This window comes from Agelaius tricolor, unplaced genomic scaffold, assembly GCF_023055355.1.
Source record: "Agelaius tricolor isolate 1412-34295 unplaced genomic scaffold, bAgeTri1.0.p SCAF_57, whole genome shotgun sequence".
Lineage (NCBI taxonomy): Eukaryota > Metazoa > Chordata > Aves > Passeriformes > Icteridae > Agelaius > Agelaius tricolor.
The window spans coordinates 1,993,295-2,020,010 of record NW_027269317.1 but is presented as its reverse complement, the minus strand read 5'-3'; the positions used below and the strand labels follow the sequence as shown (position 1 = coordinate 2,020,010).

General features: G+C 52.8%; 5 protein-coding genes and 1 pseudogene across 5 annotated transcripts in view; 3 read left to right on the top strand and 3 right to left on the bottom strand.

Annotated features, from left to right (window-relative positions):
* Positions 1 to 26,716, top strand: part of LOC139604951 (zinc finger protein 436-like) — a 325,479-nt gene that overhangs the window by 171,469 nt on the left and 127,294 nt on the right. The gene's annotated exons all lie outside the window — the stretch shown is intronic.
* The window catches only part of LOC139604920 (zinc finger protein 436-like), a 179,117-nt gene that overhangs the window by 30,661 nt on the left and 121,740 nt on the right, over positions 1 to 26,716 (bottom strand). The gene's annotated exons all lie outside the window — the stretch shown is intronic.
* Positions 1 to 26,716, bottom strand: part of LOC139604960 (zinc finger protein 436-like) — a 126,936-nt gene that overhangs the window by 70,285 nt on the left and 29,935 nt on the right. The window lies entirely within an intron of this gene.
* Positions 280 to 2,924, top strand: LOC139604981 (class II histocompatibility antigen, B-L beta chain-like). Its single transcript, XM_071456326.1, has 5 exons — positions 280 to 431; positions 1,027 to 1,316; positions 1,681 to 1,963; positions 2,629 to 2,735; positions 2,836 to 2,924. The coding sequence occupies exons 1-5, from the start codon at positions 347 to 349 to the stop codon at positions 2,842 to 2,844; spliced, it is 774 nt and encodes a 257-aa protein (XP_071312427.1). The 5' UTR covers positions 280 to 346; the 3' UTR covers positions 2,845 to 2,924.
* LOC139604946 (zinc finger protein 135-like) overlaps positions 9,959 to 26,716 on the bottom strand; it is a 46,665-nt pseudogene continuing 29,907 nt past the window's right edge.
* Positions 15,680 to 26,179, top strand: LOC139604930 (zinc finger protein 135-like). The gene is made up of 4 exons (XM_071456272.1): positions 15,680 to 15,819; positions 21,226 to 22,908; positions 23,567 to 23,632; positions 24,360 to 26,179. The coding sequence occupies exons 2-4, from the start codon at positions 22,819 to 22,821 to the stop codon at positions 25,527 to 25,529; spliced, it is 1,326 nt and encodes a 441-aa protein (XP_071312373.1). The 5' UTR covers positions 15,680 to 15,819; positions 21,226 to 22,818; the 3' UTR covers positions 25,530 to 26,179.

Sequence of the window (26,716 nt, the reverse complement as noted above, 5' to 3'; positions counted from 1 at the left end):
CGCTGAGATCCCGCGCCCCTGGGCACGCATTGCTGGGCTCACCTGAGCTCCCACCTGCCCAGCGCCCCAGGGTTCCCCCTCCCCAAAAAACTCCCAGCCCGGGGCTGCAGCGGCCCGGAAAGGCCTCAGCCAATGGCAGCGCAGGCAGGAGGCGTTGCAGCCAATGAGATCTCGGGGCGTTGCATTACGTCATCGGCTGCCGGGCAGAGCCCGTGGCCGATCGCTGCCCAAAAGTGGCGGCAGCCAATGAGAGCGCGCGGCGCTGCCGAGCCCGCCCTGCTCCGGACTGGTGCTGCCAGCGCAGCGCGGCTGCTTTGGGGCTGCTGCTCCCTGCCCGGCCCCGGCCATGGGGCGAGGGGCGGCAGCTGGGGCCCTACTGGTGGCACTGGTGGTGCTGGGAGCCCCCTCGGCTGCGGGCGCGGAGCTCTCGGGTGAGCGGGGGGCGGGAGGCGCTGGGACAGGGTGGGAGAAGGGGGAAAAGGGGGCGAAGGGGGGAGCCCGGAATGGAGGTGGAGGAGATGGGGACCCCCAAAGGGAGAGCGGGAGGGGCTGAGGGTTGGGGGGAGGGGAGGGGAGGGAGGGGTGGTAGAGGGTGGGGAAGGGGGAAAAGGGGGCGAAGGGGGGAGCCCGGAATGGAGGGGGAGGAGGAGGGGAACCCCCAAAGGGAGAGCGGGAGGGGCTGAGGGGTGGGGGGAGGGGAGGGAGGAGTGAGAGAGGGGGAAAAGGAGAGGGGGGGACCCCAAAACTGAGCGGGAGGGGGTCGGGGATTGGGGAATTTGTGGGAAAATGCGGAAATGGGATCCCAAAAGTGATTTGGGAGCGGTCGGAGGTGGGAGGGGAGAGGGTGTGGAAGGGGAAGTGGGCGAAGGGCGGCAAAGAGGAAGCGGCAGCGCGGGCAGGAGGGTCCCGTGTCGGCCGTGGGGCACAGGGGGTGCGGAGTGGGGATCCGGGGTGGGCCCCGGAGCTCTGGGGGTGCTGCTGGTGGGTGCTGGGGGGGCACCACTGAGCTGTGTCCTGCACTCACAGGGGTGTTCCAGGAGATGCATAAGGTCGAGTGTTACTTCATTAACGGCACGGAGAAGGTCAGGTTCGTGCAGAGGCTCATCTACAACCGGCTGCAGTACGCGATGTTCGACAGTGACGTGGGGCACTTTGTGGGGTTCACCCCCTCTGGGGACATGAATGCCAAGCGCTGGAACAGCGACCCGGCCTTACTGGAGTACAAACGGACTGCGGTGGACCGGTACTGCCGGCACAACTACCAGATTGATGCCCCATTCAGCGTGGAGCGCCGAGGTGAGCGCGGGGCAGAGCGTGTCCCCTCGGGCCCTGCCCTGCCAGTGACCATCCCAGTCAATCCCAGTCGCCACCAGTCCCTTCCAGTATATTCCCAGTCCCTCCCACTCCATCCCCAGTCCCCTTCGAGTCCATTCCCAGTCCCTCCCAGTCCATTCCAAATCCATTCCAGTCTATCCCACTCTCTCCCAGTCCCTCTCAGTCCATCCCAATCCCTCCAGTCCATTCCTAGTCCCTTCCAGTCCATTCCCGGTCTATTCCCAATCCCTCCCAGCCCATTCCCATTCCCTCCCAGTCCCTCCCCAGCCCAGCCCTCCCCTCTCTCTCCCAGTGCCCCCCAGCTGATCCCAGTGTGTCCCCGCTCTCTCTCTCTCTCTCCCCCAGTGCCCCCCAGTGTCCATCTCGCTGGTGCCCCCCTCGAGCTCCCAGCCCGGCCCCGGCCGCCTGCTCTGCTCCGTGATGGATTTCTACCCTGCTGCCATCCAGGTGAGGTGGTTCCAGGGCCAGCAGGAGCTCTCGGAGCACGTGGTGGCCACCGACGTGGTCCCCAACGGGGACTGGACCTACCAGCTGCTGGTGCTGCTGGAAACGCCGCCCCGGCGCGGGCTCACCTACAGCTGCCAGGTGGAGCACGTCAGCCTGGAGCAGCCCCTGAGCCGGCACTGGGGTACGGGGGAGCCCCTGGGGGCGCTGGCAGAGCCACTGGGCTCTGCTGGGAGCCACTGGGAGGGAGCTGGAGAGAGCCGGGCTGGGACTGGGAGAGGGGCTGGGGGCTGGGGAAGGGCTGGGAAGGGGTTTGGGGGATGCTGGGGAGGGTGGGATGGGGTTGGGGGGTCCTGGTGGGCACTGGGAGGGACTTTGGGGGTGCTGGGTGTGACTGGGAGGGAGTTTGGGGGCGCCTGGTGTGACTGGGAGGGAGTTTGGGGTTGCTGGGTGTGACTGGGAGGGAGTTTGGGGGCGCTGGGTGTGACTGGGAGGGATCGCAGTGAGCCCGGAGGCGCTGGAAGGAGATCGGCGATGGCAAAGCGGGGCTCGCCATGAGCTCGGTTGTGCTGGGCACAGACTGGGAGGGCTCTGGCTGAGTCCTGCTGGGGCTGCCAAGGGACTGCGAGAGGCTTTGGGGCTCCTGGGGCGCTGGGGGCAAATGGGAGGGGGCTGTGGGATCCTCAGAGGGGCGGGAGGAGCTTTGGTGGCTCCTGGCCAGGACAAAAAGGGATCAGGGGGAGGTTTCAGGGGGTCGTGGCTGGGCTGGGGGCCACAGGGAGGGCGCTGGGAGGGGCTGGGGGTGTCCGTGAGAGGTTTTGGGGGTGCTGAGCCCTGCGGACCCCCCAGAGATGCCGCCGGACGCCGCCCGCAGCAAGATGCTGACGGGCATCGGGGGCTTCGTCTTGGGCTTCGTCTTCCTGGCGCTGGGGCTCGGCTTCTACGTGCGCAAGAAGGTCAGGGCGGGTGCCGGGGGTGGCGTCCCGGCCGTGGCGGAGCGTGTGCGCTCCCGCCGGGGCCCCCAGCCCGGTGTCACCCCCTTTTCTCTGCCCACAGAGCTCCTGAGCCGGCGGCGGCCGCAGCCCCTCCCCGTGGGCTCGGGCCCGGCCGGGACCCCCCGCTCCGTCCCCGCTCCGCTGATTTTGGGGGGGTCCCGTGTCCCCCCAGCCCCGCTGGCGCTCTGCCCCCGCCCAGTGCCTGCTCCCAGTGCTCCCAATAAAGCTTCCCAGTTGGCCCCGGGGCCGTTTATTGGGGGGCGATGGGGAGGGGTTTGGGGGGGGGCGGTGATGGGACGGATTTGGGCAAAGGGAGGGGGACAAAGGGTGGGGGCTGGGCCTGAAGGAAGCGGGAGGAGGAGGAGGAGGAGGAGGAGGAGGAGGAGGAGGAGGAAGAGCAGCAGCACCAGATCCCCACGGTTTCCCCGCCCCACCGCAGCTGCAGCCCCCCCGGCCCTGTCAGCATCGCCCCCTCCCCACATCCCGCAGTGAGCGGGGAGAGGGAGCTCAGCCCTGGTTAAGAATCTCTAATTACTTTAAAATTACTAGTACTATTTAATATTTATAACATTTTATTTTAATATATGAAAACATCTCTATAATTTACATTTATATAATTTTTAAAAAATTAATTGTACTTAATAATTCCCTTGACCCCTTGATAATAAAATTGTGTCTCTGCCACAATTCCTCCTCATGGACGGGTTTCCTGATTGGGGATCTTGTTGGATCGGTGGAAGAAATGCGGCACTCAATATGAGTGATCAGCAAGTCTCCAACTTTATTGATAGTTCACACATATTTATATTGGTGTTAATGAAGCTTATACATATTGGAAAGCTGAGCTCATTATTGGTTAATTACTTCTCAGTCAACTACGCCTACTTCTATATTCTTATGGTTATTTTGTTACTACTTCTACATTCTTGTGGTTATTCTGATGAAACTATCCTCATATTTTTGGCAAAAGATCCTCTCCCCCATCCTCATGTTGCAGCAAGGTTGCATCAGTGGTTGGACACTGACTGCTGACTCCTAGACTTGCTTTCTTCTATCTTAATCAGTGGTATCATGTCTACATGCCCTTTCTCAGCTGGCCAGCTGTCCACAAAGCTCTCCACATTTCCCCCGTTTTTCTGTTGAACAAGCATGGTCTGATTAAATGCAGCAGATACCATCTTTTGCACCATGTTCTGTAGCCATATGCAAAAACATGGCAAAATTAATACTACTAACAAAGCTATAATGCCCACTATAATGCTGACCTTAACAATAGAGCGTAACCATGATCCCAGGCCTAAAGATTTGAGCCATCCATCAATACCAAAGCCTGATTCTACCTGTAGGTTTCCAGTTAACTGCTCCAGTGTGGAGAGCTTTGTGGACAGCTGGCCAGCTGAGAAAGGTCACGTCGACATAATAGCGTTGGTTAAGTTAGAAGGAGGCAAGTCTAGGATTCAGCAGTCAGTGTCCAACCACTGACAAGGACATTGTGCCCTTGGTGCAACAACTGGATAGAGGAGAGGAACTCTTGCCAAAAATATGAGGACATTTTCAGCAGAATAACCACAAGAATGTAGAAGTAGTAACAAAATAACCATAAGAATATAGAAGTAGGCATGGTTGACTGAGAAGTAATTAACCAATAATGAGCTCAGCTTTGCAATATGTATAAGCCACATTAACACCAATATAAATATGTGTGAACTATCAATAAAGTTGGAGACTTGCTGATCACGCATATTGAGTGCCGCATTTCTTCCGCTGATCCAACAAATTCCTGGTTTTGTGTCACCAATGCAATCACCTGTAAAGCCTGAAAATATGAGCTCTCATTCAAGGGCTTCCAGGAACACTTAAACCTACAGCAATTCTCCTTCAGAAAACCACAGTAGCTATGTCTCCTATAGAAAGACCAGATAAACCTCTCAATAACCAGAATGACCCTTTTGTTCCCCTTTATGACTTGCTGAGAAAAAGAATAAAATGGGATTGGACTTCTTTTCAGGAGGAAACATTGCAATTACTGATTTTTGAAGTGACAGCTCACCAGGCACTGGACCCTGTCCATCCCACAGATCCCTTTCAGGTGGAATATGGATTTGCCTCCTCACAGCTTTCTGTTCATATACGGCAGCGGGGTCCTGAGGGTCCGACAAAGCCTGTTGGTTTTTATTCCCGTGGTTTCAGAGATACTGAAAAAAGGTGCACAGCCTGGGAAGGGGGGTTGTTTGTGGTTGGCTTGGGAAAAGGTAAATGTAAATGATCACAAATTGATAATTGATGCACTCGGTGCTACACAAAACAACGTTTCTTTGGCTCTCAGCTGTATCCAGGCACAATTGTGGATGCTGTCAGTTGCTGCCTCAGTTATGAGAGAAGGTGAAGAAGGCACTTTTCCCACTGAAATTTGGAAAATAATTTGGGACAGTGCCACTGACTTTGAAAGAGAATTCCAATCCTGGTGGAACCTGGTGAATTTTACCTATGAGCCCATTGCAAATACAGCCACAGCTTTTGTGTTAACCATACACAATGCCTCAGAGCATTTGATTTTCCCTGTTATAGCATTAGAACTGAATTACAGCAGAGCTGTTCTCTATCCCATAGAGAATGGGCCCGTCAGATTGGTGAGATATGGCAAAATGTTAATTTGGAACCTTGTATTGTCCGAGAACAACAAGGGCTCATCTGTGAAATCAATGCAATCACAGCTCATTACATTCGTTTAGACACAGAGCAAAATATCTGTCATTTTGAAATTCATCCTAATGAGACTTCTGAAACAGTCCTTACATACATAGGCAATAGATGTGCATGCTTAGAACTGCTTGTCATTTTGTATTTGTAGAAAACGTGGTAGTAGATACTAAAAATCTTTCAAATTTCTGTGCTTGTAACTTTACCAAAATTGCAGGGTGGGATTTCTCTTATGAAGCTCCAGTCACCTCTCACTACCCATTGCAATCCAACTACACACTGATTCACAAACTGATGCCTACTCCTATTGGGATGGATCTCACTTTGGTAAGACAACTGCTGCTCCATCGAGACTTAGTTGAAATCCTTGAGAAGATTGAGAAAAACGCACAGAAAGCCCTGGTGACTGTTCATCACAATGTGAGACAGATACCCCGTGTCATGGAAAGGGTGGAGAAAGATGCCGAGCACAGGGGGTGGGATACTCTTTTAGGTGGTCTCCTACTGCCACGGGTGTCCTGAGCAGTCTGTGTCATCCCATTGTTATCCTTTTGATACCAATTCTGCTTGGTTTTATTTTATCAGCAGTCCCATTCGTTATGAATTGGAGCATGAAACAGCTGACAAGATTGACGTCTATAGTTAATGCACACAACTTGGCTGATGTCCCATGCACTGTGGACATCCCCAAGCCTTTGACACAAGGCAATTATGAATGAAGCAAATGTGTTTTGGAATAATCCTTAATTTCCATTTATGATTTTGTGGGAATTACTTTCGATTTTTAGTGAATTGTTTTAGAAAATAATTTTTTAAAGTTCATGCTTGTATTATGATTTCTTGATTGCTTTTGCTTTTGATTTTTTGTGACTTGTTTTAAAAATTTGAAAATTGTTATAAAAGTAATATTGTTTTAATTAATCAACCATTTGTGAAAAATGTTATGATAATCAATATTAATTATGCTTGTTTATTGTTTCCCTTTTTCCCCTCCTTTTCCTATCCTTTCTTTTCCTTCCCTCTCTCTCTTTTTCCTCTCTTTCTGTTGTCCCTATTTTTCCGGGTTATACTACCAACGTACGGCGAGTTCTGCAGACCCATCAGCGACACTCCAGAGTTCTGCTGATGAAGATCCCTCAAGACAATCGTGAGTCACGGGGTCGTGTCAGAGTCTGTCCAAATTTTCCCTCATCTGCCTCACGATCATCATTGGGGGACCACTGAAGAGAAGACCCCCCCTGTCTTAAATCTCTGGCTCCAAAGGAGAAAGTCATGTGCCTGAGACCTGAGAGCGTTGCCGAGCCATTGTTTGCACAGGTGTTGTTTGCTGTATGCTGCACTGAGCCCAATGAGAAGAAGAAGGAAGCACCGTGCCCTTTGTGCAACAACAGCCTTGGGAGCTGTCCCACCTCTCGGCCTGGCTGGACTTCTCCTGAGTTCTGGGTGGGCCCCCCACAGAAGACCCTCACCTGTTTTACAACCACCGTGACAGACAGACTGAGATGTAAGGAGCCTCTCCATCAAGGACTGAGACATGAAACCCCCATGTGAAAAGGCCCCTCTGCTCCTTCCAAGGACTGGCACTGAAACCCCCAGCCCGGGGCAGGTGTGTGGGGGAGGCAAGCTGACCAAAGCGAGATGTTTGCCTGCAGGTTGTGACCGCTGGACCAAGAACACAATGGCTCTCGTTTACTGCTGAGAACATGGACTACCTGTTACATCTATTCCTTATTGTATCTGTTTCCCCCCTCCCCGGCAATTTCCAATAGAGTTATCATAATAAAAACCTCTGAGTTAGCGAGAGACTTCGAGATCTCCCCGACGTAATAGGCGGATCCTCGACTGGACTGGACCAAAGGACTTCCTCTCTACGTTTGGTAGCTCTATCCCCCTCTTTCTCTCTCTCTCTCTTTTGTCTCTCTCTTCCTCTATCTTTTTCTCTCCCTTAATCCCTCTATTGTATTTTGCTGTGGTCATTCAATAAAGGTGCATTTGTTTCGATTATCATTGCAAACCCCCTTGTACCGTGTCGGTTCTTTTTGCACCCTGAGATCAAATCCACGAACCATCACGAAACCCGTCCGTGAGGACGGATCATGACACCCCCCGAGGACCCCTCCTCAAATTCCCCTCCAAAGCCCCCACAGCACCCCCAGACCCCACGAAACCCCTTCAAGTTCCCCCCCAGATCCTCCCCAAATCCCCCCAAACGTCCTCAAGACCCCTCCCCAAATTCCCCTCACGATCCCTCCAGGACCCCTCACCTGTTCCTGCGCCTCCTCAGCAGCTCCCGGAGCCCCCCGTCCTCTCCCAGCGCCTCCCCCGCTCTCTCCAGCGCCTTCCGCAGGACCCGCCCGAGCCCGGGGCGGCTCCCGGGGGTCCCTGAGGGGGTCCCGGGGGCGGCGGGGGCGGGGAGGGGGCGCCCGCTCCATGCCCGGGCCCGGGGTCAGGGGGCGCCGCTTCGGGCGCGGCTCTGATTGGCTGGAGCGGGCGCGGGGAGGGCGGGAGTTGCTGAGAGGAGACGCCCGGTGATGGGTTGGTTTCCTAGAGGGCGTGGTGATTGACAGGAGAGGGCTGGGGGAGGCGGGCTTTGGTGTGGGGAGACGCCCGATGATTGGTTGGTTTAGCTCGAAAGAGGCGGGAGTAGCTGAGGGGACACCTGCAGTGATTGGTTGGTTCGGCATGTGAGAGGCGGGTGTGTCTGAGGGGAGGCGTGCAGTGATTGGTTGGATCGGCACACGGGGAGGCCGGTGTTCCTGAGAGGAGACTCGCGGTGATTGGTTGGTTTGGGGCGGGATGCGCCGTGGTTCGTTAATTTGGGAGATGAAGCGCGGTGATTGGATGTTTGGGGGCGGGGCGCGCCGCTATTGGCTGGAAAAAGTCCGGGATTTTTAAGGGAACATTTCCAGGTTTTTGGAGAAAAACTCTCAGATTTTTATGGAAAAATTCCCATATTTTTGCAGGAGAAACATTCCCGGATTTTTTGACCCCACATGACCCCAAAACACCCCAAAAGCCCCAAAGCACTCGAAATAAACCCCAAATAACCCCTAAAAAGCCCAAACAATACCGAAAAGTCCCCTAAATAAGCCTGAACAAATCCAAATAACCCCATAAATACAAAAAAAACACCCAAAAAAACCCCTAAAACCCCAAATGATTTCAATTACACCTAAAAAAATCCCATATACACCAAGATAAACCCAAAGAACCTCAAATAATTCCAAATAAGCCCAAATAAACACAAATACTTTCAAATAAACCCAAATATCTCCAAATAAACCCAAATAAACAGAAATAAACCAAGTAAAGCCTAAGATAAACCCCAAATAGTCAATAAAAGGCCGCAAATAAACCCCAAACAAACCCTAAATAAACCCAAAAAAACCCCAAGTAACCCCAGTTCCTCCTGTCCCCACCCCAAAACAGATCCCGACCAATCAGAACGCGCGGCACTGATGACGATCCACTCGCTGGGCAGAAACTCAGAGCACTGGCCCCGCTCAGCGATTTTCAGCCAATCAGCGCCCGGCCCGACTCTGACTCATCAGTTGCCAGGCACAGACCAAGGCCTCTCACTGCGGTAAACACTCACAGACCGCGCGGGGTAATTTCCAGCCAATCAGAGCGTGTCTCGCTGATGACTCATCAGTTGCCAGCGGCGCAATTTGGGGAGTGGGGGAAGGTGACCCTGGGGATGGGCTGGGGACCCCAAATTAATGCAAAACGGGGTCGGGACCCCAAAACGGAGCAGGAGGGGCCTGGAGATCCCAAAACCAAACACGGGGGAGGGGACTGGGGGAATGATCTGAAAGTGGGGGGAGGGAAGGTGGAGAAAAGACAGGGATGGGACCCCAGAATTGAGCTGGGAGGAGGATGGGACCCCCAAATCGCGGTGGGAGGGGGATGGGAGCCCTAAAGTAAGCTGGGAGGGGTATGGGATCCAAAAACTGAGCTGGGAGGAGGATGGGGCACCCCAAATTGAGCTGGGAGGGGGGTGGGACCTCCAAAAGGGATGAAGGCAATTTTGTTCCTGGAATATGTAAATGAGTTTATGGATATGCATTAGGGTCTATGAATATGCAACAGGCTGATGTCATGGGAGACCAGGACCATCGAGCAAAGATTGTTATGGCCACCAAGATGCCCCAGTTATTTTTGGGGACACCTCTTAATTAATCTGGTTTTAATTCCATCAGCCTCTTGCATATTCTTAGAGCCTTATGCATATCCATTACATAATTTACATATTTCAGGAACTGTTTTACATGGCCCGTCCTTGGGGGTGTCTCCCCATTTCAGGAGCCTCCACTGAAATGGAAAATGTAAACCCACACCCTTTGAAAAAAAGAAAACTTATTATTATTATTATTATTATTATTATTATTATTATTATTATTATTATTATCATCAATAAGAATAAACAACTATAAAAATTCGAATTAATTTTGAAATTAAGGGGCTCTCAGGCAACGATATGGGAGTAGAAATACAGTTCTTTATTAGGAAAAATTGAAAATACAAATGCAGTAGTACAAACAAAAAAAATGAGAGAGTCAGAATCCTCTGGGAATCCAGTGGACAATGAGGCTTATCCTTTGGGAATCCAGAGGGAAAAGGGCTGATCCTCTGGGAATCCAGGGGGAAAAAGGCTGATCCTTTGGGAATCCATTTCTTATCCCCCAACGACAGGGCAAAGGCAGGGCCATGGAGTTTTTATAGGGTATCCCAAGGGTGGAGTTGGGGTTTGGGTCAGGGGAGGAGTTCTTAGCAACACAAGAAGGGTGAGATCAAATTCCTGCCTCTTAGTAACAGCAGCACTCCACACAGAATGTGTCCACAAATCCTGAATTCCCTCTAAAACAACTGAGAAATTATGGAACTTCAGATATATTCAATCAATTTCCTTCCTTTAACCCCGTTTGGGGGTGTTTTTAAAGGATGAAGGTGAAGCAGAGGAAAATTAAGGCCAAACCAAAAGGAGAAGCAGCCAGGTGTGCTCCCAACATGGATCACAGGGAATGTGAGTGACCAGGGCTGTGCCCAAAGTGCCTCCTCCAGTGGGGGATGGAGCTGGAGCAGCGCACGAAGCTCTGCCCGCACTCGGGGCACTCGCAGGGCTTCCCTTACCGGTGCCTCCGTTGGTGTTGGGTCAAGTGAGAGCTCCTGGAGAAGCTCTTCCCACACTGGGGACACTCGTAGGGCCTCTCCTCTGTGTGGATGCGCTGGTGCTTGACAAGGGTGGAGTTGCGTGTGAATCCCTTCCCGCAGTCAGGACACAGGAAGGGCCTCTCCTCTGTGTGAATCCGATAGTGCTGGAGAAGACGGGAGCTGGTCTGAAACCTCTTCCTGCATTTATCACACTCGTAGGGCCGTTCCCCAGTATGGATGCGCTGATGAGTGATGAGGTTGGAGTTGTACTTGAATCCCTTCCCGCAGTCAGGGCATTGGAAGGGCCTCTCCTCTGTGTGAATCCAATAGTGCTGGAGGAGATGGGAGCTGGTCAGAAACCTCTTCCCACACTTGGAACACTCATAGGGCCTCTCCCCAGTGTGGGTCCTCTGGTGCGTGATCAGGTTGGAGCTGTGGCTGAAGCACATCCCACACTCGGAACACTTGTACGGCCTTTCTCCAGTGTGGATCCTCTGGTGCATGATCAGGCTGGAGCTGCACCTAAAGCTCTTCCCACACTCCCCACACTCGTAGGGCTTCTCCCCAGTGTGGGTCCTCTGGTGCTTGATCAGGCTGGAGCTCAGGCTGAAGCTCTCCCCACAGTCCCCACACTCGTAGGGCCGTTCCCCAGTGTGGGTCCTTTGGTGCCTGATCAGGTGGCAGTTCCACCCGAAGCTCTTCCCACACTCCAAGCACGTGTGGGGCTTCTCCCCATCATGGAGCTGTTCATGGAGCACCAGCTCCAAGCTCTGGCTCCATCTCCGGCCGCCTTCCTGGCCCAGGCTGGCTCTTTCCCCCTCACATCCCCGCCATCTGCGTTTGCAGCCCCTCCTTGTGCGGCAGCTCCGGGGCTTTTCCTCCCCGTTGGCTTCCTGCGCCGTGGAGCCGCTCAAAACGGCCTCTGCCACCAGGTTCTGCTGCGGGCATTTGTCCTCCCGGCTCTCCATGCTCAGCTCCTGCTCTGGGGGAGGAAGGACAAGGACAGCATGGGATTTGCCTCCGTGCCACAGGCAAGGGCAAGGAGATCCCCCCAGGGCTGAGCTGCAGCCGGGGGCCCTGCTGGGCTGGGAGATGGAGCAGCACAGAGGGGAAAGGGGCACTCATCGCCAGCTCAGGGCTGTGCACAAATCACAAACAGGACGGGACTGCTAGGAACGTGTCCTGAGCTGTTTTATTTCCCAGCATCTGTCTCATTACTTGGTTATGACAATGGGAAGATGCCAGTAGCTCACATCATAGGTAGCAGACAAAGAACTTCATGTTCAAACTTACTTTAAAAGGTTTTTGACCAATCACGCAAAGCAAAGGCATACTGACAGTAGTTCTATCCAAGCACTATAAGCACATTGACGGTTAAAACAATGCTCCCTTATTTCAAATACAATACCTGCTTGTGAGCCTTAAAACACAATGCACAGAGCTCCATTATTAAGCTTGGAACTTCCTAATATCCTGCTAGATATACTTTTCTGCAGGTTAGGGAGTTATTCTAGATAAGTGTTAATGCACAGACCATTGTTCTATTGCTCCCTACTTTCTAATTCTTATAGAATTTTTCTACTAACCAATCTTATGGCTGCAGCAAAGCTCTAATCAGTTCTACTGTCTCTGAGGCTTGTCTTTTGCAGCTTTCCCAAAACCCTCTGATTTTAAGCATTCCAGAGACACTGACTTCCTCCTCACCTGCCTCAGTGTCCCAAGGCATCTTCCTCTTCCTCGCAGCCTCCCAGGAGTTGGCAATGGGAAATCCTGGTTTGAGGAAAACAAGGGATGAGCACGCTGAGTTTGAAGGTCCCTCTGCCCGACTCCATCTCTACAAGTCAGCGGCCATCTGGGCTCCAGAAAAACCTCCCAAACACCAGGATTCAGCCCTGAAAAAGCCTCCCAGGAGTTCCCCGGCCCTGGTCTCTCCCCTCTCGAGTTCGGGGGTTCCCCCCTGTCCCAGCTGCTGGGGTCACGCTTGGATTGGGGGTCCCCCTTCTCCTCGGTGCCCGCCCTGCCCAGGCTGCTGGCAGTCCCAGCAATGCCAAAAGCTGCCCCCGCTTCGCTCTCCCCATTTCGGGATGCCGGGGCTCTTTGGGCTCCCGGGCTCCCTTCTCCCCTCATTCTCTGCTCTGGGCTGCAGCGGCTCCAAGGAGTCCCCCCTGCCCCTCTCCAGGCTCTTGAGGCTCCCGCCAATGGCGGCGCTCCCCCCTCTCTGGGCTCCCCACTTTGGGCTCCTGGGGCACACAGGGCTCTGCTCCTCCAGGCTGCCTCTGCCGGCAGCCGCCACCACCACCCCCCGATGTCCCCCCAAAGGGGCCTTTTCCGCTCAGCCTTGGACTTCTTCATTCTCCAAACATCCACCCAAAAACCCAACCCAGGGACCCCCCGGGATATCCGGGCCCAGCTCCCCCTCCCCGCTCACCGGAGCCATGGCGGGGGGGAGATGATCCCACAGGTGGGGGCTGCGAATTCAGGCAGGGATCGACGGCCTGGCTCCCTCAGCTCAGCCTCCATCCGCCTTTATGCCTCCTCTTCCTCTTCCTCCCGCTCGTCCTCCTCCATTCCCCCTCCCTCTTCCTCCTCCTCTGTCTTATCTCCCCCTCCTTCTCTTCTTCCATCCCTGCCCTTCCCTGCCTCCTCCTCCTCCCCCAGCAGCAGCCACACTCTCGGTGCCCGTTCCCGCAGCCCTCGCAGCCCGCGGCAGGAGCGGCGATGGAGCCGGGACGGGTCGGGATGGGCAGCGCGGGGCTCTCGGGGCTCTCGGCTGCTCCCAGCCGCTGCGGGCGGGGGGAACCCGGCCCGGGCCAAAGGAGAGGCAAACTGGCCAAACTGGGGGCTGCACATCCAAACTGGGCCTTGCTGGGGACCCTGCCTGGGCACTGCCAGCCCTTGGGGCTCCTCCCGGCACATCCGCCAGGGGGGAACGCACACAGGGCTGGGGGATCCCAGCAGTGGCAGCACTGCCAGGGACTGGGCTGCACTGGGATCGTACTGGGAGTGACTGGGACTGTACTGGGCTTGTACTGACATCATACTGGGATCGTACTGGGAGTGACTGGGACTGTACTGGGTTTGTATTGACATCATACTGGGATCATACTGGAATCATGATGGGACTGTACTGGGTTTGTATTGATATCATACTGGGATCATACTGGAATCATGATGGGACTGTACTGGGTTTGTATTGACATCATACTGGGATCATACTGGGATCATGATGGGACTGTACTGGGTTTGTATTGATATCATACTGGGATCATACTGGAATCATGATGGGACTGTACTGGGTTTGTATTGATATCATACTGGGATCATCCTGGGATCATACTGGGAGTCACTGGGACTTCACTGGCTTTGTATTGACATCCTATTGGCATCATACTGGGATTGTACTGAGTTTGTACTGACTCCATACTGCGATCATACTGGGATCATGCTGAGATCACACTGGGAGTGAGTAGGAGCCTGGGGGGGCAATTGAGACCATGTCAGGGGTAAATGGGATATACTGGGATGAACTGGGATGGTGCTGAGGATGGCTAGGATCATACTGGCAGTGAGTGCCACTACACTGAGGCTGACTGGGAGTGCTTATCAGCAAATGGGATCATACTGGAAGGAACTGGAAAGATGCTGGAGGGAACTGGGGTACACTGGGATATACTGGGAGTGACTGGAAGGAAAGTGAGGGTGAAAGAGAGCAACTGGAACCATGTAGAGCAAAACTGGTTTATTCTGGCAGAGACTGGGAGCACACTGGGTTCATCTTTGGATCATACTGGGAGTGACTGGACTAATACTGGGAGTGACTGAGTGTCACAGTGAGCACACCCTGCACAGCATCCCCCATACTGGGCCTGACTGGGAGCAACTGGGAGCAAATGGCATCATACTGGGACTCACTGAGTTGATTGAGGAAGCAACTGGAACCATGCTGGCGGCAGCTGGGACCATGCTGGGAGAGATTGGAAGTAAGTGGGATTATACTTGTGAAAAATGCATATTTTGTGATTGGCTTTTTGCAAATATGAAAATGAATATTATATGTCTTGTGTTAGAAAGTAATGCTGTATTAATTCTCTTAAGTAGTGGGTTAAATATAGTTTTAGGTTATTAAAAACATGTTAAAATAGAAACTATGCTTGGTAAGAGACTTTTTTTAAAGAAAGGACTTGCAGCAAGATAGCAGCCACAGGACACCTAAATCTTTCAGAGAAAAAGAATTTATAGCTCTCTTATCAGAAGAAATGAACTTCTCTCGCCTTGAAGGCGCTGTAGGATTCAGAGGAAGAAGGTGGCACTGACCAAACAGAATCCGGTATTTGCAAGGAATTTATGCATCATGTATGAAGTGTATGAATATGCAACCGGTTATTGTTTTTAAGGGTTAATCCTTTGTTAACGGGTGTCCTTTTCAGGGCTCCTACTGCCCAGAAAAAGGTACCCGGACGTCCATAACTCTTTATCTCTATTGTCTCAGATTGTCCTAATTCAAATTGCCCAAATTATTATTACTCTAATTGTATTACTATTTTTATAACCATTTTATTGCTATTAAACTTTTAAAATTTTGGAAACAAGTGATTGGCGTTTTTCACACCTATTTACCACACTTCTCATTATCCTGCTCCGAGTTTTTGGGGTTTTCTGTCATAAATCTCTCCCCTCCCCCACTCATCCACTGGGGTTTGGGGCAGTTTTCCCTTTTTTGGGGAAATCAAAGCGATGAACTGATGCTCCTAATTAGGGGTAGGAGAAGAGAGGCTCCAGGACTTCCCGCTGAGCCGGAGCCACCGAAGCCGCAGTGCCGGGAAAGCCGTGGCGGGAGGTGCGGAGAAGTTTGTTTGTGTTTTCAGCTCAATCCCCTCGGGCCCGGGCCCGTTCCAGGGCTGTTCCTCATCTCCGGCTCTGCCCTCACGCAGCCCGGGGGCCCTGAGAGCGCGGGGCGAGGGTGTGCCGTGTGCAGATCCCGCCCCCGGCTGCGATTGGGCGACGGTGCCGTCAGTCGCGGTTCTGGCGCGCTGATTGGTGGGATCGGGGCGGAGCAAGGCCCCGGTGGCGGCCTGAGGGCGGCCGTGGCTCGGCAGCGGCGCCACTGGCGGAGCGTGTGTGCGGGCCCGGGAGCGGCGGCAGCGGCCGGAGCGCGGTGAGGCGGCGGCGGAGCTGGGAGGCGGCCGCAGCGGAGGTGGGAGCCGCGCTGGGTTGTGCGGGGGCTCGGAGCTCGCTGCGGGCCTCGGGGGCGGCAGGGGGCTCAGGCGGGTTCGTTGTGCGGTGTCCGGCGCGTGTTGCCGCTGGCGTGAGGGCGCTGCGGGAGCGGCTGCCCGCGGTCTCCTTGCGGCCGCTGCCTCGGCAGGAGCCGCTGCCGGAGCAGCGCTGGCTCGGCCCGGTTGCTGTGGCTGGGACAGAGGCGGCTGCCCCGTGCCCGGGGCTGTGCGGGGAAATTGACGTGGCCGGAGGTTTCTGTGCCCAGAGGAGACAGAGGAGTCCTGTACAAGTGACTTTATTGCTGAGCAGAGGGAGAGGCCGTGGGGCATTTGCCGTGCGCTCTCTTCCATTGTTGTAGTTCGCAGCCTCCTTTTTATCCTCATTTTCCTGGCCGCTTCTCCCTCTCCCTTTGCCCACTGGCTGAGGTACTTGGAAGGTTCAGACTTCGCGATCCGCCAACTTCATGTCCTCGTTAATGTGCACCCCCACTTTTGTATAACAGCCGATATTCACGGCTCTCTTAAGTCTTTGTTCTTCTGGAAGTTGAGGAATTTAGCGGGACTTTGTCTGAGCAGCAGTCCATGTTAATTAGTGACATTTACTGAAACTGATGGTTTCTCACTTCCTTATCTACGAGTCCCTGACCCAATCTCCAGGCAGATTCACTCAGTGAAGTTTTTTCTTTTTCTTTTCTCTTCCTTTTTTTTTTTTTCTTTTTTCCTTCCTGAGTCTTCTTTGGTTTTGGGATTATTCTCAGTGCCCTCATTCCCTGTCCTTCTGTAGCCGTCTCTGGATCAGGAGGCCTGGCTGCCACCTGCATCCCCTCGCTCAGCTGCTGAATGAGCCGCACTCTCAAGGTGTGGAGCATGGTAAAAAGATGAGAGTTGCTGTAGCACAACAGAGGAGAAACAGCATTCGTTTAATCCGTGGACTGCCAGGGAGCCACAAAACCGTGTCCCATTCCCATCCTTTCACGTTTGGATTGGTGCATGAGCTGTTTGTTTGTCTCCTTTGTTATCTGGTTCACCACTTTTCCTTTGTCATCTATTTGCCAAGACCAGTTGGAGTTGTTAAAAACGCCAATTACTTGTTTTCAAAATTTTAAAAGTTTAATAGAAATAAAATGGTTATAAAAATAGTAATACAATTAGAGTAATAATAATTTGGACAAACTGAATTAGGACAATATGAGACAATAGAGACAAAGAGTTACGGACGTCCGGGTACCTTTTTCTGGGCAGTAGGAGCCCTGAAAAGGACACCCGTTAACAAAGGATTAACCCTTAAAAACAATAGCCTGTTGCATATTCATACACTTCATACATGATGCATAAATTCCATTCAAACACAGGATTCTGTCTGGTCATCGGCAACTTCTTCCTCCAAATCCTAACAGCGCCTTCGAGGCAGGAAGAAGTTGGTTTCTTCTGATAAGAGGGCCATAAATTCTTCTTCTCTGAAAGATTTAGGTGTCCTGTGGCTGCTGAGTCCTTTCTTTTTAAAAAAGTATCCTACATAGCATCGTTTCTATTTTAATAATTTTTATAACTTAAAACTATAGCTAACACAGTACTTAAGAAAACTAATACAGCATTACTTTCTAACACAACACATATAATATTCATTTCAATATTTGCGAAAAGCCAATCATAAAATACATGCATTTTTCACAGAGTCATTTGATTTTCCGCAAATTCCTCCTTTTTCTGCTAACAGATGATCTGATCCCATCCCATGGTGAATGTTGTGTTCCTCATTGCAGTGGATTGCTCAGCAGGAAGGTCAGGAGCTGGAGCTGTCTGGTTGGTTATTCCGAGGGCAGCTTGTAATCTAATGATGCCATTGAAATGAGGAATGGGTTCTGTGGCTCCTGATATGAATTGGTTCGGGTTCCCAGGGGCTGGTCCATGGTGTTGTAGGATTTGTTCTGCTGGCCGTTCATCTTTTCCCCATTTTTGGCCACTCTCTCCGGCCAGGGTTGCATCAATTGACTGCTTTTCTCTAATTAAATCATCAAATATTTGGATTCCCAACTGATTTCCCTGAATTTTTGGTAGCAAAAAATTCCCAGTGCTCTGTTATACCCTGTATTTAACACAGACAGGGACAGCACATGTTGGAGTGGGCAGAGGGATGATTCCCCCCCATTTATTTATAGTGAAGATTTCACAACATTCTCCATTTGCTGTTTCCCTTTGCAGCTTCACCCGTTTCTGTTGCAGGGTCAGATATCCTCACCCTGGGCTCTGCCTTGAGCTGTGCAAATTCCATCAGTGCAAGCAGGCAGAGCTTGGGGTGAGGGCAGAGGGAATCAGCCCAATTCCTGCCCCAGGCAAGAGACCCAGGTCCATTGTCCAGGCTTTGCCCAGCAGTGTTCATTTGCATTTCTAAAGCTCCTCTGCAGGCTGACTAAAACCAAAGCTTCTCTTCCAGGGCAGCCATCTGGTGACTCCCTTGTTCCTTTCTCACCCACCCTCCCTTGCTTCTTTTTGATGCCTTTCTTTTTTTCCCTTTTTTAACCGTATTCTGTTAACTGTTTATGAGTTAAAGCGTCGCATTTAAACCTCTTCTAGTTTTTCAAAATGCATCCTAAAGGTGAGCATGGAGAAACCCAGACCAAAATTGTGCCTTCACTAAGAGACACACACACATACCCAAAAAGCCTCTACTTCTCCTAAGAATAAAAATTGATTCTGACACCCCTGACCCAAACCTTACTGACCAGAAGGATTATTAAGAAAAAAACATTCTAATGTTGTAATCTTGTCACCAAAAGGGTGGGAGGAGCCAAAACTCTCCAACATTTCCAGTTTTAGAGAGTCAAGGCATTACTTGATTCTGGCCAGGATGTGCAACAGAAATCCTTTCACCCACACATAGTCCGGTTGTGCAGGGAGAATTGTTCAGTGACACGTGAGTTTTACTAGATTTTTCCTAAACTTTTTACCATCCAAAACCCATAGAAATCCCCTGGTTTATTGTTCATTGCTTCCAAGTTGTGTAAGTTTTTAGTATTTGGTTTCCTGTTGGACCCGGATTTCTTCCCCTCTGCTGTGAATTCGGTCCACACTCCTGGATTTCCTTCTCAGCCTTTTCCAGACCAGGTGTCTCCAGCTGTGCCGGGGGCAGTGTCTGGGGTAGCTGTTGGTTGCTGTTTGCTGCTGGGCGTTGATGTTTTGTTGCTGGTCGTTATCTCTGTGGGTGTCTTTTGGGCTATTCCCAGTCTGTTGAGATGTTAAACTCATCTCCATTGAGTGGTGTAACAGCCCTTAAATAAAACCTTTAAAATTCCTTTCCCCAAGGCAAAGGCAAACCAAGCCTGAGCAGAGAAAGAAGATTTAAAAGAACCAAAATGGGTACATTTTGCAGCAATGCAGTCGCAGTCAGCCCAGAGTGTGGGTGTGAGTGAGCCCCAGAGTGGAATTGTGCCGTGGTGCTCCCCAGCAGCTGTGGCAGTGCAGGCCCAGCCAGCGCTGAAGCTGCAGCAGTGGCAGCAAGGCTTGGCCGCAGTGGCTGGAGGTGCCAGAGGAGGGTGGCCAGGATTTCCGAGGGTTTGAGCAGAGGATCTGTGGGCAGGCCCAGGGGCTTGGCCCGCTGTGGAGCCCTGGCTGCTGCTGCGTTGCCTTCAGGGCAGGCTCAGGGGCGGCTGCCATGGTCCTGCTGCAGGCGGGAAGTGCAAATCTCCGGGGCTTCAGAGCCCCTGAGGCCAGGCTGAGGGGTTCCCCCGTGTTCAGCTGTGCTGGCGGCTGTTTCTGGCCTCAGGGACACTTGGCATGGGCCCCTTGGCCACCAGTGGTGCTGCTTTGCACTCCTTAGGCAGGAGCCGATGTCCTGGCTGGGTGTTGGCAACAGCAAAGTGCCAGGGCAGGCTCTGTGCCAGCCCAGCTTCCTGGGGGAGAATCTACCTTGATCTCTGATCCAGTGCTTGCTGAAGCAGTCAGAATTGCTTTTGCCCCCCTGTTAGATGCCATGGTGTCAGCAGAAGATATTGAAGCCTTCCTGCTGAGGGCATTTCAGTGCCAGGCTCTTACAAGCACCCAGAGCTCCTTGGGTTGAGTTGAGCATGGGGCGGTGACCTGCGCTTTGTCTGATTCCCCTTCCTTCCCTCCCCTGGAACAGGCTGTTGCTTTTAGACACCACTTGTCCTGGTTGCTTCAGAGTACTTTGGAGGGGCTCCATATCTAATTTTCCCTCTTTCCCTGGGGCTGCCCACACTTCTGGGTTCACTTCAGCATCGGCCTGGCCAGACATTTGACACAGAGGTACAACAGAACTGGCCTCTGTATCACCTTTTATAATATTAATTTGTGTTCCAAGTTTAGCGATCAAATCCCTTCCCAGTAAATCATGATAACAAATTGGAGCAAATAAAATTCATTCATTTCAAATCCATCTCCGAAATCTGCTAACAGTGGTTGAATAAAACCATACATCTTTCCCACTTATCCCCTCACTTATCAAACATATTTTTAGCATTTTTCCCCCTTAGGTCTAAGATTCAGATTGCATTGAGAGGCTCCTGTGTCCATCAGGAGAGGCCTCCTCTCAATGCAGCCCACCTGAATGGTCTCAAGGGCTCCAGTGTGGAGGGTCCCTGGTGTGATGGGAGCTGTGTCAGCCCTGCCAATCCATGTCCATCAAGGGGTGGACTTGCTGGTCCTGAGGGTGCTGCTGTCTGTGCTTGCAGTGTCCTTGTGCCCTGCAGCTGGAGCCCTGATTCCTTGCCAGGGGCTGTTTGGGTGGGCTGTCCCCTGCCGAGGAGGGCAATGCCTCTGCCGGGTGCTTGTGGCCGAGCCCGTGTCCTGGGTGCTGGGGCCCCCTTGGGCCCTGGGGTTGATCCCTCAGGGGCTGTAGGAACTCTGCCCTGGCCTTTGCCTTCAGCTTGGCCTTTTGCTGCTCCCTTCTTGCATTCACCTGCTGGGCCTTTGTGCCCAAGTGCTGCAGGGCCTTCTTCTGCCCCTCCTGCAGCCCCCCTCAGTGCCTGTGGGTGTTTGTCTTGCTTTACAAGACAGGTGTCTGCTTGGGAAGGCAGAAAAAGCCTCTCTTGGAATGGAGAATGCAAAGCCCCTCCCTCTTAATTTTTAGACTAGTGAAATCAAGGGGCTCTCAGGCAAAGCTATGGGAATAGGAATACCAGTTCTTTACTAGGGTGTATAATAAAGCAAACAAACAACCACAGCTCCGGCAGTGCCAACAAACAGAGCCCGGAGCCAGTCCCGGCCTTTCGGCTGCGGCGCTTTCCCCTTGGGTGCAGTTCCGGGCACGGCCGGCAGGGGCGCTGGTGGCTCCCGCGGGGCAGGGCAGTGCATCCCTGCCATGGGAACCTCTCTTAAGGGAAATAGAGCAATCCCTTCATCTAACTCTTTCACTTTTTTACCTTCTGTAGCCTTTCTCCCGTGTTTTGAGAAAGAATTTGGAGAGGGCTGTCTTTTAACTGAGCTCCTAGTGTTTTGATAAGGTGCTTCCTGTAGAGAGAGAGTTTCCCTGAACAGCCGAACCTGTTGTTACCAAGGGGACGTAACTCAGAGCAGGAGTGGGGTCAGGGGAGGATATCCCGCCGAGGCTCGGTGGGAGTGTGGGCAGGGTCTGCTGCCGGAATCGGCAGAGGGGGATCTTCCCGTGGAGACCGAGCCGGAGCGTGGGCAGCCCCCACATGGCTTATGGCGGCTGATCCGGCAGCTCCCGGCAGAGAAAAGGCAGGTGGGAGACCCCGGCAGCAGCGGCGGCGGTGCCCAGCGCAGCTGGCACGGGCAGGGCAGCCGGGGATGGGATGGCTGGGACCCGGCCTCGGTGCGGTCGGCGCGGTGACCTCGGCCCAGGCGGCAGGACAGAGCAACCCCCATCTTCCCCAGCATGGCCGGCAGAGCGGCCGCGGGCCGGGCAGTGGGAGCAGGGCACACAAATTCACCGCCAGCGCCGGGGCAGGTGGAGCTGCCCTGGGCAGTGAGCCCGCACCTGGGATGGAAACCGGGGCAGGCGGAGCTGAGGCGGGCAGCGAGCCGGGACCCGGGACAGGCACCTCGGCCGGGAACGGAGGGGGCAAGAGCTGCAAAGGATCCCACTCTCTTTCTGATTTTTCCTCTTGTTCCCCTCCCTTTCATTTCCCCTTTTTCTTTTCCTGTTTTGTCTCGGGTGTTGGTGATACTTTAAAGATTTTTATTCTCCTAAAATCTCTTGTCTAACATATGGCATGTTCCCTTTCTTCTAGATTAAACGGATTTTTTTACAAATAAATCCAGAGCCTAACAAATCTAAACTTCTGCTTGGATACTTTGAAATGGTCGACAAGCTAACTCACGACCTCCTGATGTTGTTTTTCTCATCACCTTTTTATTTATCCTTTGCAATTTAAGCATCTTTCAGTAACTTGCTTTGCTCCTCCGAAAATCCCAGTGCACCCATAGTTCCTTAAAAAATGATCACACAAAGCTTGATTACCCCAGTGGGTTTTCTGATGCATGTCTTCTAATATTTTCCTAGTAAGCCCATTTTATTAAGTAATTGTCTTCCATCAAGAAGTTTCCATTTCCCTAACTTATCTTGTTCACTTCCAGTCTTGTTTAATTCTTTTTTCTCGTATTCCATAACCTTTGGAATTTCCAGTTTTTCCTGGTTTGGAGTTAATATTAACATAACTCTTTCAGCTCCATTTTCTGCTGCATCCTTAGCTTTGTGATGTGCCCCCAGTTTGGCCAGTTTGCCTCTCCTTTGGCCCGGGCCGGGTTCCCCCCGCCTGCAGCGGCTGGGAGCAGCCGAGAGCCCCGCGCTGCCCATCCCGACCTGTCCCGGCTCCATCGCCGCTCCTGCCGCGGGCTGCGAGGGCTGCGGGAACGGGGCACCGAGGGTGTGGCTGCTGCTGGGGGCGGAAGAGGAGGGAGGGAAGGGCAGGTATGGAAGAGGAGAAGGAGGGGGAGATAAGACAGAGGAGGAGGAGGAGGAGGAGGAGCAGGAGGAAGAGGAAGAGGAGGGACAAAGGCGGATGGAGGCTGAGCTGAGGGAGCCAGGCCGTCGATCCCTGCCTGAATTCGCAGCCCCCACCTGTGGGATCATCGCCCCCCCCATGGCTCCGGTGAGCTGGGAGGGGGAGCTGGGCCCGGATATCCCGGGGGGTCCCTGGGTTGGGTTTTTGGGGCGATGTTTGGGGAATGAAGAAGTCCAAGGCTGAGCGGAAAAGGCCCCTTTGGGGGGACATCGGGGGGTGGCGGTGGCGGCTGCCGGCAGAGGCAGCCTGGAGGAGCAGAGCCCTGTGTGCCCCAGGAGCCCAAAGTGGGGAGCCCAGAGAGGGGGGAGCGCCGCCATTGGCAGGAGCCTCAAGGGCCTGGAGAGGGGCAGGGGGGACTCCTTGGAGCCGCTGCAGCCCAGAGCAGAGAATGAGGGGAGAAGGGAGCCCGGGAGCCCAAAGAGCCCCGGCATCCCGAAATGGGGAGAGCGAAGCGGGGGGAGCTTTTGGCATTGCTGGGACTGCCAGCAGCCTGGGCAGGGCGGGCACCGAGGAGAAGGGGGACCCCCAATCCAAGCGTGACCCCAGCAGCTGGGACAGGGGGGAACCCCCGAACACCAGAGTGGAGGGACCCGGGACGGGGAACTCCTGGGAGGCTTTTTCAGGGCTGAGTCTTGGTGTTTGGGAGGATTTTCGGGAGCCCAGAAGGCCGGTGACTTGTAGAGATGGAGTCGGGCAGAGGAACCTTCAAATTCAATGTGCTCATCCCTTGTTTTCCCCACATTAGGATTTCCCATTGCCAGCTCCTGGGAGGCTGCGAGGAAGAGGAAGATGCCCTGGGACACTGAGGCAGGTGAGGAGGAAGTCAGTGTCTCTGGAATGCTTAAAATCAGAGGGTTTTGGGAAAGCTGCAAAAGACAAGCCTCAGAGACAGTAGAACTGATTAGAGCTTTGCTGCAGCCATAAGATTGGTTAGAAGAAAAATTATATAAGAATTAGAAAGTAGGGAGAAATAGAACAATGGTCTGTGCATTAACACTTATCTAGAATAACTCCCTAACCTGCAGAAAAGTATATCTAGCAGGATATTAGGAAGTTCCAAGCTTAATAATGGAGCTCTGTGCATTGTGTTTTAAGGCTCACAAGCAGGTATTGTATTTGAAATAAGGGAGCATTGTCTTAACCGTCAATGTGCTTATAGTGCTTGGATAGAACTAGTGTCAGTATGCCTTTGCTTTGTGTGATTGGTCAAAAACCTTTTAAAGTAAGTTTGAACACGAAGTTCTTTGTCTGCTACCTATGATGTGAGCTACTGGCATCTTCCCATTGTCATAACCAAGTAATGAGGCTGATGCTGGGAAATAAAACAGCTCAGGACACGTTCCTAGCAGTCCAGTCCTGTTTGTGATTTGTGCACTGCCCCGAGCTGGCGATGAGTGCCCCTTTCCCCTCTGTGCTGCTCCATCTCCCAGCCCAGCAGGGCCCCTGGCTGCAGCTCAGCCCTGGGGGGATCTCCTTGCCCTTGCCTGTGGCACGGAGGCAACTCCCATGCTGTCCTTGTCCTTCCTCCCCCAGAGCAGGAGCTGAGCATGGAGAGCAGGGAGGACAAATGCCCGCGGCAGAACCTGGTGGCAGAGGCCGTTTTGAGCGGCTCCACGGCGCAGGAAGCCAACGGGGAGGAAAAGCCCCGGAGCTGCCGCACGAGGAGGGGCTGCAAACGCAGATGGCGGGGATGTGAGGGGGAAAGAGCCAGCCTGGGCCGGGAAGGCGGCCGGAGATGGAACCAGAGCTCAGAGCTGGTGCTCCATGAACAGCTCCATGATGGGGAGAAGCCCCACACGTGCTTGGAGTGTGGGAAGAGCTTCAGGTGGAACTGCGACCTGATCAGGCACCAGAGAACCCACACTGGGGAACGGCCCTACGAGTGTGGGGAGTGTGGGAAGAGCTTCAGAGAGAGCTCCAACCTGAGGAAGCACCAGAGGACCCACACTGGGGAGAAGCCCTATGAGTGTGGGGAGTGTGGGAAGAGCTTCAGAGAGAGCTCCAGCCTGAGGAAGCACCAGAGGACCCACACTGGGGAGAGGCCCTACGAGTGTGGGGAGTGTGGGAAGAACTTCAGCCACAGCTCCAGCCTGAGGAAGCACCAGAGGACCCACACTGGGGAGAGGCCCTACGAGTGTGGGGAGTGTGGGAAGAGCTTTAGGTGCAGCTCCAGCCTGATCAGCCACCAGAGGACCCACACTGGAGAAAGGCCGTACAAGTGTTCCGAGTGTGGGACGTGCTTCAGCCACAGCTCCAGCCTGATCACGCACCAGAGGATCCACACTGGGGAAAGGCCCTATGAGTGTTCCAAGTGTGGGAAGAGGTTTCAGACCAGCTCCCGTCTTCTCCAGCACTATCGGATTCACACAGAGGAGAGGCCCTTCCAATGCCCTGACTGCGGGAAGGGATTCAAGCTGAACTCCACCCTCATCACCCACCGGCGCATCCACACAGGGGAGAGGCCCTACGAGTGTGATAAATGCAGGAAGAGGTTTCAGACCAGCTCCCGTCTTCTCCAGCACTATCGGATTCACACAGAGGAGAGGCCCTTCCAGTGTCCTGACTGCGGGAAGGGATTCACACGCAACTCCACCCTTGTCAAGCACCAGCGCATCCACACAGAGGAGAGGCCCTACGAGTGTCCCCAGTGTGGGAAGAGCTTCTCCAGGAGCTCTCACTTGACCCAACACCAACGGAGGCACCGGTAAGGGAAGCCCTGCGAGTGCCCCGAGTGCGGGCAGAGCTTCGTGCGCTGCTGCAGCTCCATCCCCCACTGGAGGAGGCACTTTGGGCACAGCCCTGGTCACTCACATTCCCTGTGATCCATGTTGGGAGCACACGTGGCTGCTTCTCCTTTTGGTTTGGCCTTAATTTTCCTCTGCTTCACCTTCATTCTTTAAAAACACCCCAGACTAGGTTGAATGAAGGAAATTGATTGAATATATCTGCAGTTCCATAATTTCTTAGTTGTTTTAGAGGGAATTCAGGATTTAGGGAAATATTCTGTGTGGAGTGCTGCTGTTGGTACGAGGCAGGAATTTGATCTCACCCTTCTTGTGTTGCTAAGAGCTCCTCTCCTGACCCAAACCCCAACTCCGCCGTTGGGACACTCTATAAAAACTCCACCCCCCTGCTTTTGTCCTGTCTTTGGGGGGTAAGAAATGGATTCCCAAAGGATCAGCCTTTTTCCCCCTGGATTCCCAGAGGATCAGCCCTTGTCCCACTGGATTCCCAAAGGATCAGCCTCATTGTCCACTGGATTCCCAGAGGATTCTGACTCTGTCACTCATTTTTTTGTTTGTACTACTGCATTTGTATTTTCAATTTTTCCTAATAAAGAACTGTATTTCTACTCCCATATCTTTGCCTGAGAGCCCGTTAATTTCAAAATTAATTCTAATTTTTATAGTTGTTTATTTTTCTTGATAATAGTAATAATAGTAATAATAATAATAATAATAATAATAATAATAATAATAATAATAATAATAGTAACAATCTTTTTTTTTTTTCAAAGGGAGCGGGTTTACATTTTCCATTTCAGTGGAGGCTCCTGAAATGGGGAGACACCCCCAAGGACGGTCTATGTAAAATAGTTCCTGAAATATGTAAATGAGGTAATGGATATACATAAGGCTCTAAGAATATGCAACAGGCTGATGGAATTAAAACCAGATTAATTAGGAGGTGTCCCCGAAAATAACTGGGGCATCTTGGTGGCCATAACAACCTTTGCTCGATGTTCCTGGTCTCCCATGACATCAGCCAGTTGCATATTCATAGACCCTCATGCATATCCATAAACTCATTTACATATTTCAGGAACAAAATTACCTTCATCGCCTTTGGAGGTCCCACCCCCCTCCCAGCTCAATTTGGGGTGTCCCATCCCCCT

What these genes read in the sequence shown, in the direction of transcription:
- LOC139604981 (XM_071456326.1), top strand. Translation starts at nt 347, where the DNA reads ATGGGGCGAGGGGCGGCAGCTGGGGCCCTACTGGTGGCACTGGTGGTG. An exon ending in TGCGGGCGCGGAGCTCTCGG is followed by an intron (nt 432 to 1,026) that starts GTGAGCGGGGGG and finishes CTGCACTCACAG; the next exon opens with GGGTGTTCCAGGAGATGCAT. An exon ending in GCCCCTGAGCCGGCACTGGG is followed by an intron (nt 1,964 to 2,628) that starts GTACGGGGGAGC and finishes CGGACCCCCCAG; the next exon opens with AGATGCCGCCGGACGCCGCC.
- LOC139604930 (XM_071456272.1), top strand. Translation starts at nt 22,819, where the DNA reads ATGGAGGCTGAGCTGAGGGAGCCAGGCCGTCGATCCCTGCCTGAATTC. An exon ending in TCGCCCCCCCCATGGCTCCG is followed by an intron (nt 22,909 to 23,566) that starts GTGAGCTGGGAG and finishes TCCCCACATTAG; the next exon opens with GATTTCCCATTGCCAGCTCC. An exon ending in GCCCTGGGACACTGAGGCAG is followed by an intron (nt 23,633 to 24,359) that starts GTGAGGAGGAAG and finishes CCCCCAGAGCAG; the next exon opens with GAGCTGAGCATGGAGAGCAG.